Source organism: Astatotilapia calliptera, chromosome 2 (genome assembly GCF_900246225.1).
Source record: "Astatotilapia calliptera chromosome 2, fAstCal1.2, whole genome shotgun sequence".
Taxonomy (NCBI): Eukaryota; Metazoa; Chordata; class Actinopteri; order Cichliformes; family Cichlidae; genus Astatotilapia; species Astatotilapia calliptera.
This window is the reverse complement of record NC_039303.1, coordinates 37,803,036-37,820,304: the sequence shown is the minus strand read 5'-3', so window position 1 is coordinate 37,820,304 and position 17,269 is coordinate 37,803,036. Positions and strand designations below refer to the sequence as shown.

Below are 17,269 nucleotides of genomic sequence, written 5' to 3'. Positions count from 1 at the left end.
GGAGGTTCAATTTCGGGTAGCGTTGAGGCAGTTGCCATGTTGCAATGAGTTTAGCTTCTGTCTTGCTAGCTTGCGCTGCGCTCAGTGGATCTGCACTCAACAGTGCAGCCTAGGCGGAGTAGTCGAACGCAGATCCACTGAGCGCTCAACACAGACAGCATCGTCAGATGAAAGGTTGATAAAATAAATAAAAAATGTTGTATTGTTTGATACATATGCGTACCAAACCGAAAGCACTGTATCGAACGGTTCACACACACACACACACACACACACACACACACACACACACACACACACACATATATATATATATATATATATATATACACACACACACACACACACACACGCACACATACAAACATTTTAATTTTAATTGATTTTAATCAATAAATCAATAATCAAAACCCACTCCTACTAGCAGGCAGGGCATACTTGGAACGCCATAAACAATTGGCTGGGAAACTATACAGAAACATCTGTGCTGAATACGGCCTGGAAGTCAAATTGGGAGACGCCCACTGGGGTCGTGGAGAATGACCGAACTAAAATCTTGTGGGACTTCCAGATGTAGACGGACAAAATGGTGATGGCTTACCAACCAGACATAGTGGTGATGGAATAAAAGAAGAAGACAGCTGTGGTGACAGACATAGCATTTCCAAATGACAGCAAAATCAGGAAGAAAGAAACTTGAGAAATACAGAAGTCTCAGAGAAGAGATCGAGAAGAATGGTGGGTGAAGGTAACAGTGGTCCTATTGGTAATCGGAGCACTAGGTGTGCTGACTCTCAAGCTAGGCGAGTGGCTCCAGCAGATCCCAGGAACATCATCTATGATCTCTGTACAGAAGTGCACCATCCTAGGAACAGCCAAGATACTGCGCATGGCCCTCAAGCTCCCAGGCCTCTGGTAGCAGATTTGAGCTTGTAGGATAGAGCGCCCTTATGGGCGAGAGGGGAATTGTGTTTTGTTTTTGTTTTTTGTTTTTTTGCCAATTTCAAATGTGATTTATGCTAAAAAGACATTCTAGGTTCAAAATTTAAACTTGTTTTATAACATAAGTAATAAATTCAAATGAGTGATACTTCGCACTAACAACATCTCCAAAGGAAGATATGCAAATTATGTCCATTAAGTCAATTACATTGTTTACATTTAAAGTTCCAAACGAGTAATCCTCCATTCCAAGTTCTGATATACACTATTGGTAAGAGATCACATGATAAAAGCAGAGGGCATGATGGGTTGGAAGATCTGAATGCTAAGATCCCCGTAGGTTATATGCAGAGCTGTTAGTGTTTCAGTTGAAGATTGTGGAATTACATAGAGGTAAGTTGGGATAAAATTCACTAAATCCTTCCAACTGTAAGATCCCAATCCCTAATCTCTTTTGTAACATTTAAATAGTAAAATTCCAACTATTAAATATAAATCACTAATGTTTAAAAGATTTTAATTTCCCTGTTTCCCATTATTCTTATTTCGTTTTTTCATTTTTTTAGGTTTCCTTTCTTAATTCCTACGTGAATGGTGACATATTGTCACAGTCAAGAAACAAGTGAGTAACAAAATGTTTTTATTTTGTTCATACTTTTATACCTTGTAGCACCACACATTAAGACCTATGTAATTGTCTGTGAGCGCCCATTGAATTTATTTTAATCGTACTATCTGCGTATCATTTCGAGTGAAAAATGTTTTTAGGCTTCATCTGCCTGCTAGACAGATTATGTGTCAAATCAAAAAGGAACATAGCCCTACAGTAAATAAGTACACATACAGAAATCAGCGCATAGAGACATTGACCCTTGAAATTCTTTAACACTAACATCTTTTTCAACAGTTCTTCTTTGCTGAAGGGCTCAATCCATTTTTAGAAACTTGTTTAAAAATAAGTGAAATATAAATCAATTATTCATCCATCCAAATCTCTAATTCTTCCAATTCACTTCAATTCAATTCAATATGTAGGTGTGAAAACGCTTCTTTTTCGATCTGTGCATAGTTAACCACTGTTGGGGTCAGTGTCTTTGAAGCATATGTGGTTGGGTGTCCGTCCTGCATCAACACAGCTCCCAAACCATACTTGGATGCATCTACCTGTAGATGTAGCTCCTTGGTCGTGTCGTAGTATGCCAGTATGGGGCCTGGTTCTCTGGTTATGAGATGCTTCATTTGCTGGAAGACTCTGTCGTGATTCTGATCCCAGACGAACTCCAAGTCTTGCTTGAGCAGCTGACGCAGCGGTGCGTTCACTTCTGATAGTCGCAGTGCGAATCTGGACAGGTAGTTCGCCATTCCAAGTCAAAGGAGCTTGCAAAGAGAGTATTCCAAGCATTGTCTCTAGCTCATTCTTATTCTCAGGAGCCGGCATGTCTTTGATGGCCTGTAGTTTCTTTGGGTCTGGCTGGATGCCCTCCCGGGTGAGTTTGTGTCCAAAGTAACTCACTTCTGTGGCACCTATGACACATTTCTCTGGATTGAGACACACGACGGGCATGGCGTCTGGGTCAATGTGTAAGTCGCATTCTCCTGGGAATATGCCCTTGAACATATCAGCAAACTCCTCCATGACACGTGGTCTGTACTGACATGACCAGCTTGACTAGGTTTAGATCCAGGCATGCTCTCAACCAAGGGACAATCAGCACGGAGTGCAAACATTATGAACAATACAACAATTACGACCAGTGTTGTGGGTAAGTCTAAATAAAGTAGATAAAATGATATACTTACTGATACAGTGTCTTGGTAGTCCTACTGACACCCAAAGTATTGTCAACTACAAATTAATCATATACATACATACGCTATCCATCTGCTAACAAAACCCTAATCATGGCAGCACAGGCACAAGCTCTGAGAACAGGGTCCATAGAGGCTGGGGTCTATCACACCAGACAAAACCCCATGTGAAGTCTGTGTAAAGATGCCCCTGAGACAATCCAGCACATAACAGCAGGGTGCAAGATGCTAGCAAGTAGAGCATACATGGAACATCATAACCAAGTGGCTGGAATAGTACACAGGAACATCTGTGCCAATATGGCCTGGAAGTCAAAATGGGAGACGCCCACTAGGGTCGTGGAGAATGACCGAACTAAAATCTTGTGGGACTTCTAGATGCAGACAGAAAAAATGTTGATGGATAACCAACTGGACTTCTACTGTTTTCTTTCTTCTGTGGAAATCACAGAAGAAGATGGCTGTAGTGTTAGACGTAGCATTTCCGAATGACAGCAACATCAGGAAGAAGGAACACAAGAAGCTTGAGAAATACAGAGGGCACAGTCCTAGGAACAACTAAGATACTTTTGTATCTCAATCATCTTTTGTATGTATTATTGTAGGGTCTATCTTACAATATAAAGCACCTTGAGGTGACCGTTGTCATGATTTGGCACGACATAAATAAAATTGACCTAAAATGAATTGAATACTGCACAGGGCCCTCAAGCTCCCAGGCTTCTTGTAGCAGACCTGAGCTTGATGGACAGAGCGCCCTGAGTGAGAGGGGAATTGTTGTTTTTTGGGTGTTTTTTTTTTGCCAAATTACAAATGCAATATATGCTAAAAAGGAATTCTAGGTTCAAGTTTAAACCTCATTTTATAATATAATACTTATATTATAAGTAAGACCAAACGCCCTTATGGGCGAGAGGGGAATTGTGTTTTGTTTTTGTTTTTTGTTTTTTTGCCAATTTCAAATGTGATTTATGCTAAAAAGACATTCTAGGTTCAAAATGTAAACTTGTTTTATAACATAAGTAATAAATTCAAATGAGTGATACTTCGCACTAACAACATCTCCAAAGGAAGATATGCAAATTATGTTAGTTAAGTTACATTTAAAGTTCCAAACGAGTAATCCTCCATTCCAAGTTCTGATATACACTATTGGTAAGAGATCACATGATAAAAGCAGAGGGCATGATGGGTTGGAAGATCTGAATGCTAAGATCCCCGTAGGTTATATGCAGAGCTGTTAGTGTTTCAGTTGAAGATTGTGGAATTACATAGAGGTAAGTTGGGATAAAATTCACTAAATCCTTCCAACTGTAAGATCCCAATCCCTAATCTCTTTTGTAACATTTAAATAGTAAAATTCCAACTATTAAATATAAATCACTAATGTTTAAAAGATTTTAATTTCCCTGTTTCCCATTATTCTTATTTCTTTTTTTCATTTTTTTAGGTTTCCTTTCTTAATTCCTACGTGAATGGTGACATATTGTCACAGTCAAGAAACAAGTGAGTAACAAAATGTTTTTATTTTGTTCATACTTTTATACCTTGTAGCACCACACATTAAGACCTATGTAATTGTCTGTGAGCGCCCATTGAATTTATTTTAATCGTACTATCTGCGTATCATTTCGAGTGAAAAATGTTTTTAGGCTTCATCTGCCTGCTAGACAGATTATGTGTCAAATCAAAAAGGAACATAGCCCTACAGTAAATAAGTACACATACAGAAATCAGCGCATAGAGACATTGACCCTTGAAATTCTTTAACACTAACATCTTTTTCAACAGTTCTTCTTTGCTGAAGGGCTCAATCCATTTTTAGAAACTTGTTTAAAAATAAGTGAAATATAAATCAATTATTCATCCATCCAAATCTCTAATTCTTCCAATTCACTTCAATTCAATTCAATATGTAGGTGTGAAAACGCTTCTTTTTCGATCTGTGCATAGTTAACCACTGTTGGGGTCAGTGTCTTTGAAGCATATGCGGTTGGGTGTCCGTCCTGCATCAACACAGCTCCCAAACCATACTTGGATGCATCTACCTGTAGATGTAGCTCCTTGGTCGTGTCGTAGTATGCCAGTATGGGGCCTGGTTCTCTGGTTATGAGATGCTTCATTTGCTGGAAGACTCTGTCGTGATTCTGATCCCAGACGAACTCCAAGTCTTGCTTGAGCAGCTGACGCAGCGGTGCGTTCACTTCTGATAGTCGCAGTGCGAATCTGGACAGGTAGTTCGCCATTCCAAGTCAAAGGAGCTTGCAAAGAGAGTATTCCAAGCATTGTCTCTAGCTCATTCTTATTCTCAGGAGCCGGCATGTCTTTGATGGCCTGTAGTTTCTTTGGGTCTGGCTGGATGCCCTCCCGGGTGAGTTTGTGTCCAAAGTAACTCACTTCTGTGGCACCTATGACACATTTCTCTGGATTGAGACACACGACGGGCATGGCGTCTGGGTCAATGTGTAAGTCGCATTCTCCTGGGAATATGCCCTTGAACATATCAGCAAACTCCTCCATGACACTTGTGGTCTGTACTGACATGACCAGCTTGACTAGGTTTAGATCCAGGCATGCTCTCAACCAAGGGACAATCAGCACGGAGTGCAAACATTATGAACAATACAACAATTACGACCAGTGTTGTGGGTAAGTCTAAATAAAGTAGATAAAATGATATACTTACTTATACAGTGTCTTGGTAGTCCTACTGACACCCAAAGTATTGTCAACTACAAATTAATCATATACATACATACGCTATCCAGCTGCTAACAAAACCCTAATCATGGCAGCACAGGCACAAGCTCTGAGAACAGGGTCCATAGAGGCTGGGGTCTATCACACCAGACAAAACCCCATGTGAAGTCTGTGTAAAGATGCCCCTGAGACAATCCAGCACATAACAGCAGGGTGCAAGATGCTAGCAAGTAGAGCATACATGGAACATCATAACCAAGTGGCTGGAATAGTACACAGGAACATCTGTGCCAATATGGCCTGGAAGTCAAAATGGGAGACGCCCACTAGGGTCGTGGAGAATGACCGAACTAAAATCTTGTGGGACTTCTAGATGCAGACAGAAAAGATGTTGATGGATAACCAACTGGACTTCTACTGTTTTCTTTCTTCTGTGGAAATCACAGAAGAAGATGGCTGTAGTGTTAGACGTAGCATTTCCGAATGACAGCAACATCAGGAAGAAGGAACACAAGAAGCTTGAGAAATACAGAGGGCACAGTCCTAGGAACAACTAAGATACTTTTGTATCTCAATCATCTTTTGTATGTATTATTGTAGGGTCTATCTTACAATATAAAGCACCTTGAGGTGACCGTTGTCGTGATTTGGCACGACATAAATAAAATTGACCTAAAATGAATTGAATACTGCACAGGGCCCTCAAGCTCCCAGGCTTCTTGTAGCAGACCTGAGCTTGATGGACAGAGCGCCCTGAGTGAGAGGGGAATTGTTGTTTTTTGGGTGTTTTTTTTTGCCAAATTACAAATGCAATATATGCTAAAAAGGAATTCTAGGTTCAAGTTTAAACCTCATTTTATAATATAATACTTATATTATAAGTAAGACCAAACGCCCTTATGGGCGAGAGGGGAATTGTGTTTTGTTTTTGTTTTTTGTTTTTTTGCCAATTTCAAATGTGATTTATGCTAAAAAGACATTCTAGGTTCAAAATGTAAACTTGTTTTATAACATAAGTAATAAATTCAAATGAGTGATACTTCGCACTAACAACATCTCCAAAGGAAGATATGCAAATTATGTTAGTTAAGTTACATTTAAAGTTCCAAACGAGTAATCCTCCATTCCAAGTTCTGATATACACTATTGGTAAGAGATCACATGATAAAAGCAGAGGGCATGATGGGTTGGAAGATCTGAATGCTAAGATCCCCGTAGGTTATATGCAGAGCTGTTAGTGTTTCAGTTGAAGATTGTGGAATTACATAGAGGTAAGTTGGGATAAAATTCACTAAATCCTTCCAACTGTAAGATCCCAATCCCTAATCTCTTTTGTAACATTTAAATAGTAAAATTCCAACTATTAAATATAAATCACTAATGTTTAAAAGATTTTAATTTCCCTGTTTCCCATTATTCTTATTTCTTTTTTTCATTTTTTTAGGTTTCCTTTCTTAATTCCTACGTGAATGGTGACATATTGTCACAGTCAAGAAACAAGTGAGTAACAAAATGTTTTTATTTTGTTCATACTTTTATACCTTGTAGCACCACACATTAAGACCTATGTAATTGTCTGTGAGCGCCCATTGAATTTATTTTAATCGTACTATCTGCGTATCATTTCGAGTGAAAAATGTTTTTAGGCTTCATCTGCCTGCTAGACAGATTATGTGTCAAATCAAAAAGGAACATAGCCCTACAGTAAATAAGTACACATACAGAAATCAGCGCATAGAGACATTGACCCTTGAAATTCTTTAACACTAACATCTTTTTCAACAGTTCTTCTTTGCTGAAGGGCTCAATCCATTTTTAGAAACTTGTTTAAAAATAAGTGAAATATAAATCAATTATTCATCCATCCAAATCTCTAATTCTTCCAATTCACTTCAATTCAATTCAATATGTAGGTGTGAAAACGCTTCTTTTTCGATCTGTGCATAGTTAACCACTGTTGGGGTCAGTGTCTTTGAAGCATATGCGGTTGGGTGTCCGTCCTGCATCAACACAGCTCCCAAACCATACTTGGATGCATCTACCTGTAGGTGTAGCTCCTTGGTCGTGTCGTAGTATGCCAGTATGGGGCCTGGTTCTCTGGTTATGAGATGCTTCATTTGCTGGAAGACTCTGTCGTGATTCTGATCCCAGACGAACTCCAAGTCTTGCTTGAGCAGCTGACGCAGCGGTGCGTTCACTTCTGATAGTCGCAGTGCGAATCTGGACAGGTAGTTCGCCATTCCAAGTCAAAGGAGCTTGCAAAGAGAGTATTCCAAGCATTGTCTCTAGCTCATTCTTATTCTCAGGAGGCGGCATGTCTTTGATGGCCTGTAGTTTCTTTGGGTCTGGCTGGATGCCCTCCCTGGGTGAGTTTGTGTCCAAAGTAACTCACTTCTGTGGCACCTATGACACATTTCTCTGGATTGAGACACACGACGGGCATGGCGTCTGGGTCAATGTGTAAGTCGCATTCTCCTGGGAATATGCCCTTGAACATATCAGCAAACTCCTCCATGACACTTGTGGTCTGTACTGACATGACCAGCTTGACTAGGTTTAGATCCAGGCATGCTCTCAACCAAGGGACAATCAGCACGGAGTGCAAACATTATGAACAATACAACAATTACGACCAGTGTTGTGGGTAAGTCTAAATAAAGTAGATAAAATGATATACTTACTTATACAGTGTCTTGGTAGTCCTACTGACACCCAAAGTATTGTCAACTACAAATTAATCATATACATACATACGCTATCCAGCTGCTAACAAAACCCTAATCATGGCAGCACAGGCACAAGCTCTGAGAACAGGGTCCATAGAGGCTGGGGTCTATCACACCAGACAAAACCCCATGTGAAGTCTGTGTAAAGATGCCCCTGAGACAATCCAGCACATAACAGCAGGGTGCAAGATGCTAGCAAGTAGAGCATACATGGAACATCATAACCAAGTGGCTGGAATAGTACACAGGAACATCTGTGCCAATATGGCCTGGAAGTCAAAATGGGAGACGCCCACTAGGGTCGTGGAGAATGACCGAACTAAAATCTTGTGGGACTTCTAGATGCAGACAGAAAAGATGTTGATGGATAACCAACTGGACTTCTACTGTTTTCTTTCTTCTGTGGAAATCACAGAAGAAGATGGCTGTAGTGTTAGACGTAGCATTTCCGAATGACAGCAACATCAGGAAGAAGGAACACAAGAAGCTTGAGAAATACAGAGGGCACAGTCCTAGGAACAACTAAGATACTTTTGTATCTCAATCATCTTTTGTATGTATTATTGTAGGGTCTATCTTACAATATAAAGCACCTTGAGGTGACCGTTGTCGTGATTTGGCACGACATAAATAAAATTGACCTAAAATGAATTGAATACTGCACAGGGCCCTCAAGCTCCCAGGCTTCTTGTAGCAGACCTGAGCTTGATGGACAGAGCGCCCTGAGTGAGAGGGGAATTGTTGTTTTTTGGGTGTTTTTTTTTGCCAAATTACAAATGCAATATATGCTAAAAAGGAATTCTAGGTTCAAGTTTAAACCTCATTTTATAATATAATACTTATATTATAAGTAAGACCAAACGCCCTTATGGGCGAGAGGGGAATTGTGTTTTGTTTTTGTTTTTTGTTTTTTTGCCAATTTCAAATGTGATTTATGCTAAAAAGACATTCTAGGTTCAAAATGTAAACTTGTTTTATAACATAAGTAATAAATTCAAATGAGTGATACTTCGCACTAACAACATCTCCAAAGGAAGATATGCAAATTATGTTAGTTAAGTTACATTTAAAGTTCCAAACGAGTAATCCTCCATTCCAAGTTCTGATATACACTATTGGTAAGAGATCACATGATAAAAGCAGAGGGCATGATGGGTTGGAAGATCTGAATGCTAAGATCCCCGTAGGTTATATGCAGAGCTGTTAGTGTTTCAGTTGAAGATTGTGGAATTACATAGAGGTAAGTTGGGATAAAATTCACTAAATCCTTCCAACTGTAAGATCCCAATCCCTAATCTCTTTTGTAACATTTAAATAGTAAAATTCCAACTATTAAATATAAATCACTAATGTTTAAAAGATTTTAATTTCCCTGTTTCCCATTATTCTTATTTCGTTTTTTCATTTTTTTAGGTTTCCTTTCTTAATTCCTACGTGAATGGTGACATATTGTCACAGTCAAGAAACAAGTGAGTAACAAAATGTTTTTATTTTGTTCATACTTTTATACCTTGTAGCACCACACATTAAGACCTATGTAATTGTCTGTGAGCGCCCATTGAATTTATTTTAATCGTACTATCTGCGTATTATTTCGAGTGAAAAATGTTTTTAGGCTTCATCTGCCTGCTAGACAGATTATGTGTCAAATCAAAAAGGAACATAGCCCTACAGTAAATAAGTACACATACAGAAATCAGCGCATAGAGACATTGAACCTTGAAATTCTTTAACAACACAAATTTGCGATGCTTCCAAATCTTAAATAACCGTCCATGTTAAAAAGGAGTTCTTCCTTCAAACTGCCATTAAAATGCCACCAAAGTCCTGATTCCAATTCAAAGTGGTAGGCTTTTTATATATATATCAAGGTTTTCTTATATTTCTCTTCTTATTTTTCAAGTATTGGGACATATGCTCCTCAATTTGAAGACTTGTTGGCAAAAAATTATTCACCTGTTCTGATGTGTATTCTTCTCTACAGGAAAAATGCCACGTCAGATGACAGATTGCCCAATATGCTTGATTCCATATGTTGCAGTTGGGCAGCATTTAAAAAAATACCACCATGTTGTAAACAAAGAAGAATTACATTTACTGCTAAATTACTGCTCTACAATGTAAGTCACTGTCATACAGTATATGACAAAACATTGCAACAATTTAAAGTGGTAGTTGTAGTTACATTTGTCAAACTGGATGTGATATGCAGTTACAGGGGCAGGCTGGACTGTCCAGTATGTAAAGTTAAAAACCGTATAAGACTGGACAAGCACTTGGAAAATGTCCACTGTGAGATTGAGGTTAGTGTTTTGTATAGCTTACATTTTGTTGTTAAATTAGAATGCATTCTTATGTGACATGTTTCACTAACTTTCTCAAACATTGCTGTTCTATTGTTTATACCCTTTCAGAAATCAGATCAGAAGAAAGTAATGAGGACAGCGAAACGATTGGCTAATCTGAAAGCCCTCAAAGCTCTCAGACGTTCAAATCCACAGCCTCCAATGGTGACCTCACTGGACATAGAGCAGCTGACTGAAAGCAGTGATCAAGAGGAGCAAAGTGATAGCAGTGATACCAGTGAAGAATCTGCAGAGATTAGAGAAGACAGCTCAGTCCATTCCCCTGTCAATCAGTCAGATGATGCTCAAGTCCAACATCAGACTTGCAAAAATTGCAAAGAACTGCATTTGAAACTACAACAACTGAAAAGTAAACTGAAAAGACTGAAATCCTCTAAGGATAAACCTGGCCTCAAACCCCTCAACCCCCCAAAGCGCCAGAAATTTGAAAGACATAAACCTGACCCAACAGCCCGGCTTCCTAAATTTGGTATGAATTATTTAACAAAAGTGTTTTTTGTTGTGTAGTGTAATGTGAATTTGGATAACTGGTTGTTCTATTTATTATTGTAGGCTCTATCTTAAAGTATAAAGTGCCTTGAGGCAAATGTTGTTGTGACTTGAATGGAATTTAATTGAATTCTATCAAGGAAGTTAAATCCTGCTAATTAGCAATATCGTCCAAATATCATTGTCAACCAATTCAATTAGAAGAATGTTTTCTGTACTTCATCAATTTGTCATGACACTCCTAATTGCTATGTTGTTACTACACTTTATTTTAAACAGAGAAAGTCCTGAATGCTTGGTTTCAGCACATTTGTGGAACAAGTAAAAAGGATGTCGACAACGCCAAACAACGGGTCCATCATGTCCGTGCCTGGGCATATTTCATGTCTCACAATCAAGTCCCTGCAATGACGTTTGCATTTATGGACAACAGAGAAAGACTGACTGAGTACATTTTTACAAATATCTGTGATATATTAGTCCAGTAATCTCAATAATACTAAAGTGATTACTGATTTGTGTTTGTTTGTGGGCCTTTTTTAGATGGACAACTTATCTGAATAAACATGCCGTGACAACCAAAAGGATTCGGATTGGAAATGTGAGGGCGTTCTTGAAATTTCTAATTGATGCACAACTGCCAGAGGTCAGAGCCTCCCGTAAGGCTTTAAAGGGGACTTTATTTGCACTTCAGTTGGAAATGAAGAAGAGCAGAAGGGAGTTACACACCCACAGGCAAGCCATCCGGATCAAAAAATCACGTAAGATCCAACTTTACTACTTATTCATCACTGTCGTTACCTAGCATGTGTAACAAATACATTATTTATAAATGTCACAATGTCATTACTGTGATGTAGTGAGGAAGGAGGACTCAAAATGTTATAATCTAAAGTATAAATTGTATACAAGTATATATTTTCTGTGCTGTATTTACACAGTGGCATGCAAAAGTTTGTGGAACCCTGATAACTTTCATGGTTTTTCTTTATTAATCATTGGTTGCTTGGATTAGCAATTTCAGTTCAACATATCATATAGCGGACAAACACAATGATATTTCAGAAGTACCACTGTATACAATGTACAAAACAGAAAGTAAACAGAAACTAGGAAATGCAGAGCTGTTAGGCTTCATTTTCTAGTTTCTGTTTACTTTCTTTTTATCTACTTTCTACATGGGAAAACAGTATGTCACCACAAGGAAACAGAGGCACACCATGGATACTAATTCATATACAAAGTTCAGGAGGACAAAAATAAAGCAGAGAGAATCTACCACAGATCTAGAAAACAAAATTGATCAGGGGGTAAATGAATTAAACTAAACAACATAAAATTGGCACCAAAAACAGGAAACGTGACCAGTAACTAACCAGTGGCAACACATAACTAAACATACAAATGCAGAAAGAAAAAACATAAAATATCTAAACAATAAGCAAACTAGTAATCAAATTAAAGATACCTACTGATAAAATGAACTATACTGTCAAAAAACACAAAGACAAAAATGGTCACGGAAATGAGACTATCAAAATTTAGGATATTGATATTTCCTTTTTTCAATTCAATTCAATTCAATTTTATTTATATAGCGCCAAATCACAACAAAAGTCGCCTCAAGGCGCTTCATAGATACAGAGAAAAACCCAACAATCATATGACCCCCTATGATCAAGCACTTTGGCGACAGTGGGAAGGAAAAACTCCCTTTTAACAGGAAGAAACCTCCGGCAGAACCAGGCTCTGGGAGGGGCGGCCATCTGCTGCGACTGGTTGGGGTGAGAGAAGGAAGACAGGATAAAGACATGCTGTGGAAGAGAGACAGAGGTTAATAACAGATATGATTCAATGCAGAGAGGTCTATTAATACATAGTGAGTGAGAAAGGTGACTGGAAAGGAAAAACTCAATGCATCATGGGAATCCCCCGGCACCCTACATCTATTGCAGCATAACTAAGGGAGGATTCAGGGTCACCTGGTCCAGCCCTAACTATATGCTTTAGCAAAAAGGAAAGTTTTAAGCCTAATCTTAAAAGTAGAGATAGTGTCTGTCTCCCGAATCCAAATTGGAAGCTGGTTCCACAGAAGAGGGGCCTGAAAACTGAAGGCTCTGCCTCCCATTCTACTTTTAAATACTCTAGGAACAACAAGTAGGCCTGCAGAGCGAGAGCGAAGCGCTCTAATAGGGTGATATGGTACTACAAGGTCATTAAGATAAGATGGGGCCTGATTATTTAAGACCTTGTATGTGAGGAGCAGGATTTTGAATTCAATTCTGGATTTAACAGGAAGCCAATGAAGGGAAGCCAAAACAGGAGAAATATGCTCTCTCTTTCTAGTCCCTGTCAGGACTCTTGCTGCAGCATTTTGGATTAGTTGAAGGCTTTTCAGCGAGTTTTTTGGACATCCTGATAATAATGAATTACAGTAGTCCAGCCTGGAAGTAATAAATGCATGAACTAGTTTTTCAGCGTCACTCTGAGACAGGATATTTCTAATTTTAGAGATGTTGCGCAAATGGAAGAAAGCAGTCTTACATATTTGTTTAATATATGCGTTGAAGGACATGTCCTGGTCAAAAATTACTCCAAGGTTCCTCACAGCGTTACTGGAGGCCAAGGTAATGCCATCCAGAGTAAGAATCTGGTTAGATACCATATTTCTAAGATTTTCAGGGCCGAGTACAATAACCTCAGTTTGATCTGAATTAAGAAGCAGAAAGTTAGCGGCCATCCAGGTCTTTATGTCTTTAAGACATTCCTGCAGTTTAACTAATTGGTGTGTGTCATCTGGCTTCATGGACAGATATAGCTGGGTGCCATCAGCATAGCAGTGAAAATGTATGCTATGTCTTCTAATGATACTGCCCAAGGGAAGCATGTATAATGTAAACAGAATTGGTCCTAGCACTGAACCCTGTGGAACTCCATAATTAACCTCAGTGTGTGAAGAGGACTCTCCATTTACATGCACAAACTGGAGTCTATTAGATAGATATGATACAAACCACTGCAGTGCAGTACCTGTAATACCTACAGCATGTTCTAATCGCTCTAATAGGATATTATGGTCGACAGTATCGAACGCTGCACTGAGGTCTAGCAGGACAAGCACAGAGATGAGTCCACTGTCAGAGGCCATAAGAAGATCATTTGTAACCTTCACTAAAGCTGTTTCTGTGCTGTGCTGAGCTCTGAAACCTGACTGAAACTCTTCAAATAAACCATTCCTCTGCAGATGATCTGTTAGCTGTTTGACAACTACTTTTTCAAGGATTTTTGATATGAAAGGAAGGTTGGAGATTGGCCTATAATTAGCTAATACTGCTGGGTCTAGAGATGGCTTTTTGAGTAAAGGTTTAACTACAGCCAGCTTGAAGGCCTGTGGTACATAGCCGATTATTAGAGATAGGTTGATCATATTTAAGATCGAAGAATTAATTTTTCACATGAATGTGTTATATTCAGTACTAAGCTTGGTAAACTTGGAAAGTTTAGGAAGAAGGATAATTAAATTGAAACGGTTAGTATTCTGGATTGGAAAGTAAGATTTAAGTTCAAAATGGCAATCCAATTCATTTTCATATACTGTGAGCTGTGGTCGCCAGTTCTTCTTCCTTACAAAATAATTTTTTGAAAAAAATTAGGTCTAAACTACAACCTGTTGTTTTTGTGCACCCCTGTTGTTTTTCAGGATGTTTCTTCATAAATCATTGGTTGCTTGAATTAGCAATTTCAATTCAATATATCATAAAATCTGTATTAGGTCTGAAATACAACCTGTTTTATATTTACATCATTGCGTGCAGCATGAATGAGCATGACTGGAGCTGCAGGAACATAAAAACATTCTGTGTCTTTTAGAAATGCTTGTAGATCCTGTCCACATCACTGATTTTCTCAAGAAGGCCACCACACACATCCCTGAAGCACTTGGTAAGTGTGTAGTTCATTTCTCCATAAGGACAACTCTAATAACCCCAATAATATCTCTGCTAATGAGAAATTATATAATATTTACTTACCAGCTGTAATCTGTATGTATATATAGTTCAGAATCTCAGATTTACAGAAATATATTACAGAATCAATTATAACAGACTGCTCATTTATAATCACTTGTTGGACTTTTTGATTTTTCTTCAAATATATAATACATATACAAACAGTAGCATTTGTGATGTTTATATAGGATTATATTAGGGGGAGTATATAGCAATATAATCAGTGTTGGGAAGGTTACTTTTCAAATGTATTCCGTTACAGAATACAGAATACATGCCCCAAAATGTATTCTGTAACGTATTCCGTTACGTTACTCAATGACAGTAACGTATTCTGAATACTTTGGATTACTTAATATATTATCATGCTTTTTACAACAACGTGAATGTACTATTGCTGTGTGATTTATTACTATTACTGAAGGTCCGCGACTCCGAACTGTAGTAAAGGGACCTCTGACTAATACGGCGGGGTCCCTGTCGGCTCGTAGCCGAAAAATAGCTTTACTTTGTTGTGTGGGTCAACTTTTCTTGCGAGAGACAGAGAGAGGCGTTGAAAGGCTGCTCCAACGGAACTTATTGTTTTCGGAGGAAAACACGAACACGGTGTACAGTCGAGTCTTATTAGCTTACTTACAACTGGGCTCGTCAGGCACTCTTCTTGGCTGAAGTGGTTATTATTATATTTACATGCTTCCAGCTCCTGTTTTTCCTCGACGACAACACGTACCTTTCCACTCCCCTTTTTCTCCCTCCTCGCGCTCACAGACCCATAACGTGTATGGCAGTCCATTCTCCCTGCAACACTGACTACACTGCCCATGATGCTACATTCTTTAGAGCTATGCTTGTAGCATTCTGCCTGTTAGCTTAGCACAACAACAACAACAAAAAGGCGCTCTCTCACCCAGGAAACACACAGTCGCAGAGAGAGAGAGAGAGCGTCGCCCTGTAACCATGGCAACCGTAACGCTGCCGCCTGGAACAACAGAACGTAGCTGTCAAACAAAACCCAAACAGTCCTGACCCGCGACAAAATGAAACAGGAAAGTACTGCAGTGTAAGCCATTTATTTCAACAAAGTAACTGTATTCTGAATACCACCTTTTTAAACGGTAACTGTAACGGAATACAGTTACTCATATTTTGTATTCTAAATACGTAATGGCGGTACATGTATTCCGTTACTCCCCAACACTGAATATAATGGATATGCTTCCCTATCCCTTGTGTCTTACTGTGCAACCTCTATGTTACTCAATAGTCGAGCTTGAGAAAAATCCCACAACTGAGAACCTAGACTGGTTCTATGGTCTTCTGGCTGGATTTGTCATCTGCACAACTGGGCACAGAAGAGGCGTCATATCAAATATGACAGTTGAGGAAGTTGGCACTGCTGAAGCGGATGGTGATGGCCGGCGGATAATCAGAGTAAAATCATTAAGCAATTATTTCTCTCCCTGATTAAAGATATTTTCTTACCAGCGACATCAATGACTGTGTGCAATGTAATTTAGTTGCTGATTCTTTTACAGGTAAAAGAGCACAAGACCAAGGAAACATTTGGCCATGCACTTGTTCCCCTAACGAAAGACGAATACATATGGTTTCACCGCTTTGTGTACCACCGCCACAGATACCCTGGTGTATCATCACAATTGATTTTTGCCAACACTAATGGAGGGCCTTATGCTAAGATGCTGACATCGTTCCAAGATGCATGGAGGAAGTTTGGTATCCCAGGAAAACCAACCTTCTCTATGATTAGGAGCAGCATCAGCACTTTTGTGAGTAGTTTCCACTTTATGGTGATTCAGTGTTTTTACCTTCCTATCTTTTTAGAGTGATGATATAAAACAGTCACCCTTCCTGGTTTTACTCCCAGTGTTATAATGTTGAAAGGACATTTCTTTTTCTTTTTATTGTCTTCTGTTGTACTTCTTTTTGTGGTTCTGTCCTTAGCTCTGCAAATCTCCTTGAAAATGTCAAATGTTAGTGCAATTAATAACATTATTTAATGTTTACATTTGTAGAGTGGGAGATCCTTGGGAACCCAAAGCAAGGTACAAGTCCACCGGATGATGTGCTATTCTGACGGAACTGAAGAGAGACCTTATGAGGCAGATTTAAACTTTGACGAAGCCTTCAAGTGCCGCAACAATGCTGCAAAGGCACTTGCTGTGAACAATAGAACCAGAGACTCTGAGGAATCTACAACCTCAGAAGA

At 38.9% G+C, this 17,269-nt stretch overlaps 1 protein-coding gene across 1 annotated transcript; it reads left to right on the top strand.

Moving 5' to 3' along the window:
• The first annotated feature begins 10,408 nt into the window (after positions 1–10,408).
• Positions 10,409–16,889, top strand: LOC113028440 (uncharacterized). Its single transcript, XM_026178706.1, has 8 exons — positions 10,409–10,480; positions 10,592–11,012; positions 11,312–11,480; positions 11,576–11,793; positions 14,903–14,974; positions 16,307–16,473; positions 16,578–16,776; positions 16,885–16,889. The coding sequence occupies exons 2-8, from the start codon at positions 10,613–10,615 to the stop codon at positions 16,887–16,889; spliced, it is 1,230 nt and encodes a 409-aa protein (XP_026034491.1). The 5' UTR covers positions 10,409–10,480; positions 10,592–10,612.
• Positions 16,890–17,269: the final 380 nt, after the last annotated feature.

What these genes read in the sequence shown, in the direction of transcription:
- LOC113028440 (XM_026178706.1), top strand. Translation starts at nt 10,613, where the DNA reads ATGAGGACAGCGAAACGATTGGCTAATCTGAAAGCCCTCAAAGCTCTC. An exon ending in AACAGAGAAAGACTGACTGA is followed by an intron (nt 11,481 to 11,575) that starts GTACATTTTTAC and finishes GGCCTTTTTTAG; the next exon opens with ATGGACAACTTATCTGAATA. An exon ending in CATCCGGATCAAAAAATCAC is followed by an intron (nt 11,794 to 14,902) that starts GTAAGATCCAAC and finishes TGTGTCTTTTAG; the next exon opens with AAATGCTTGTAGATCCTGTC.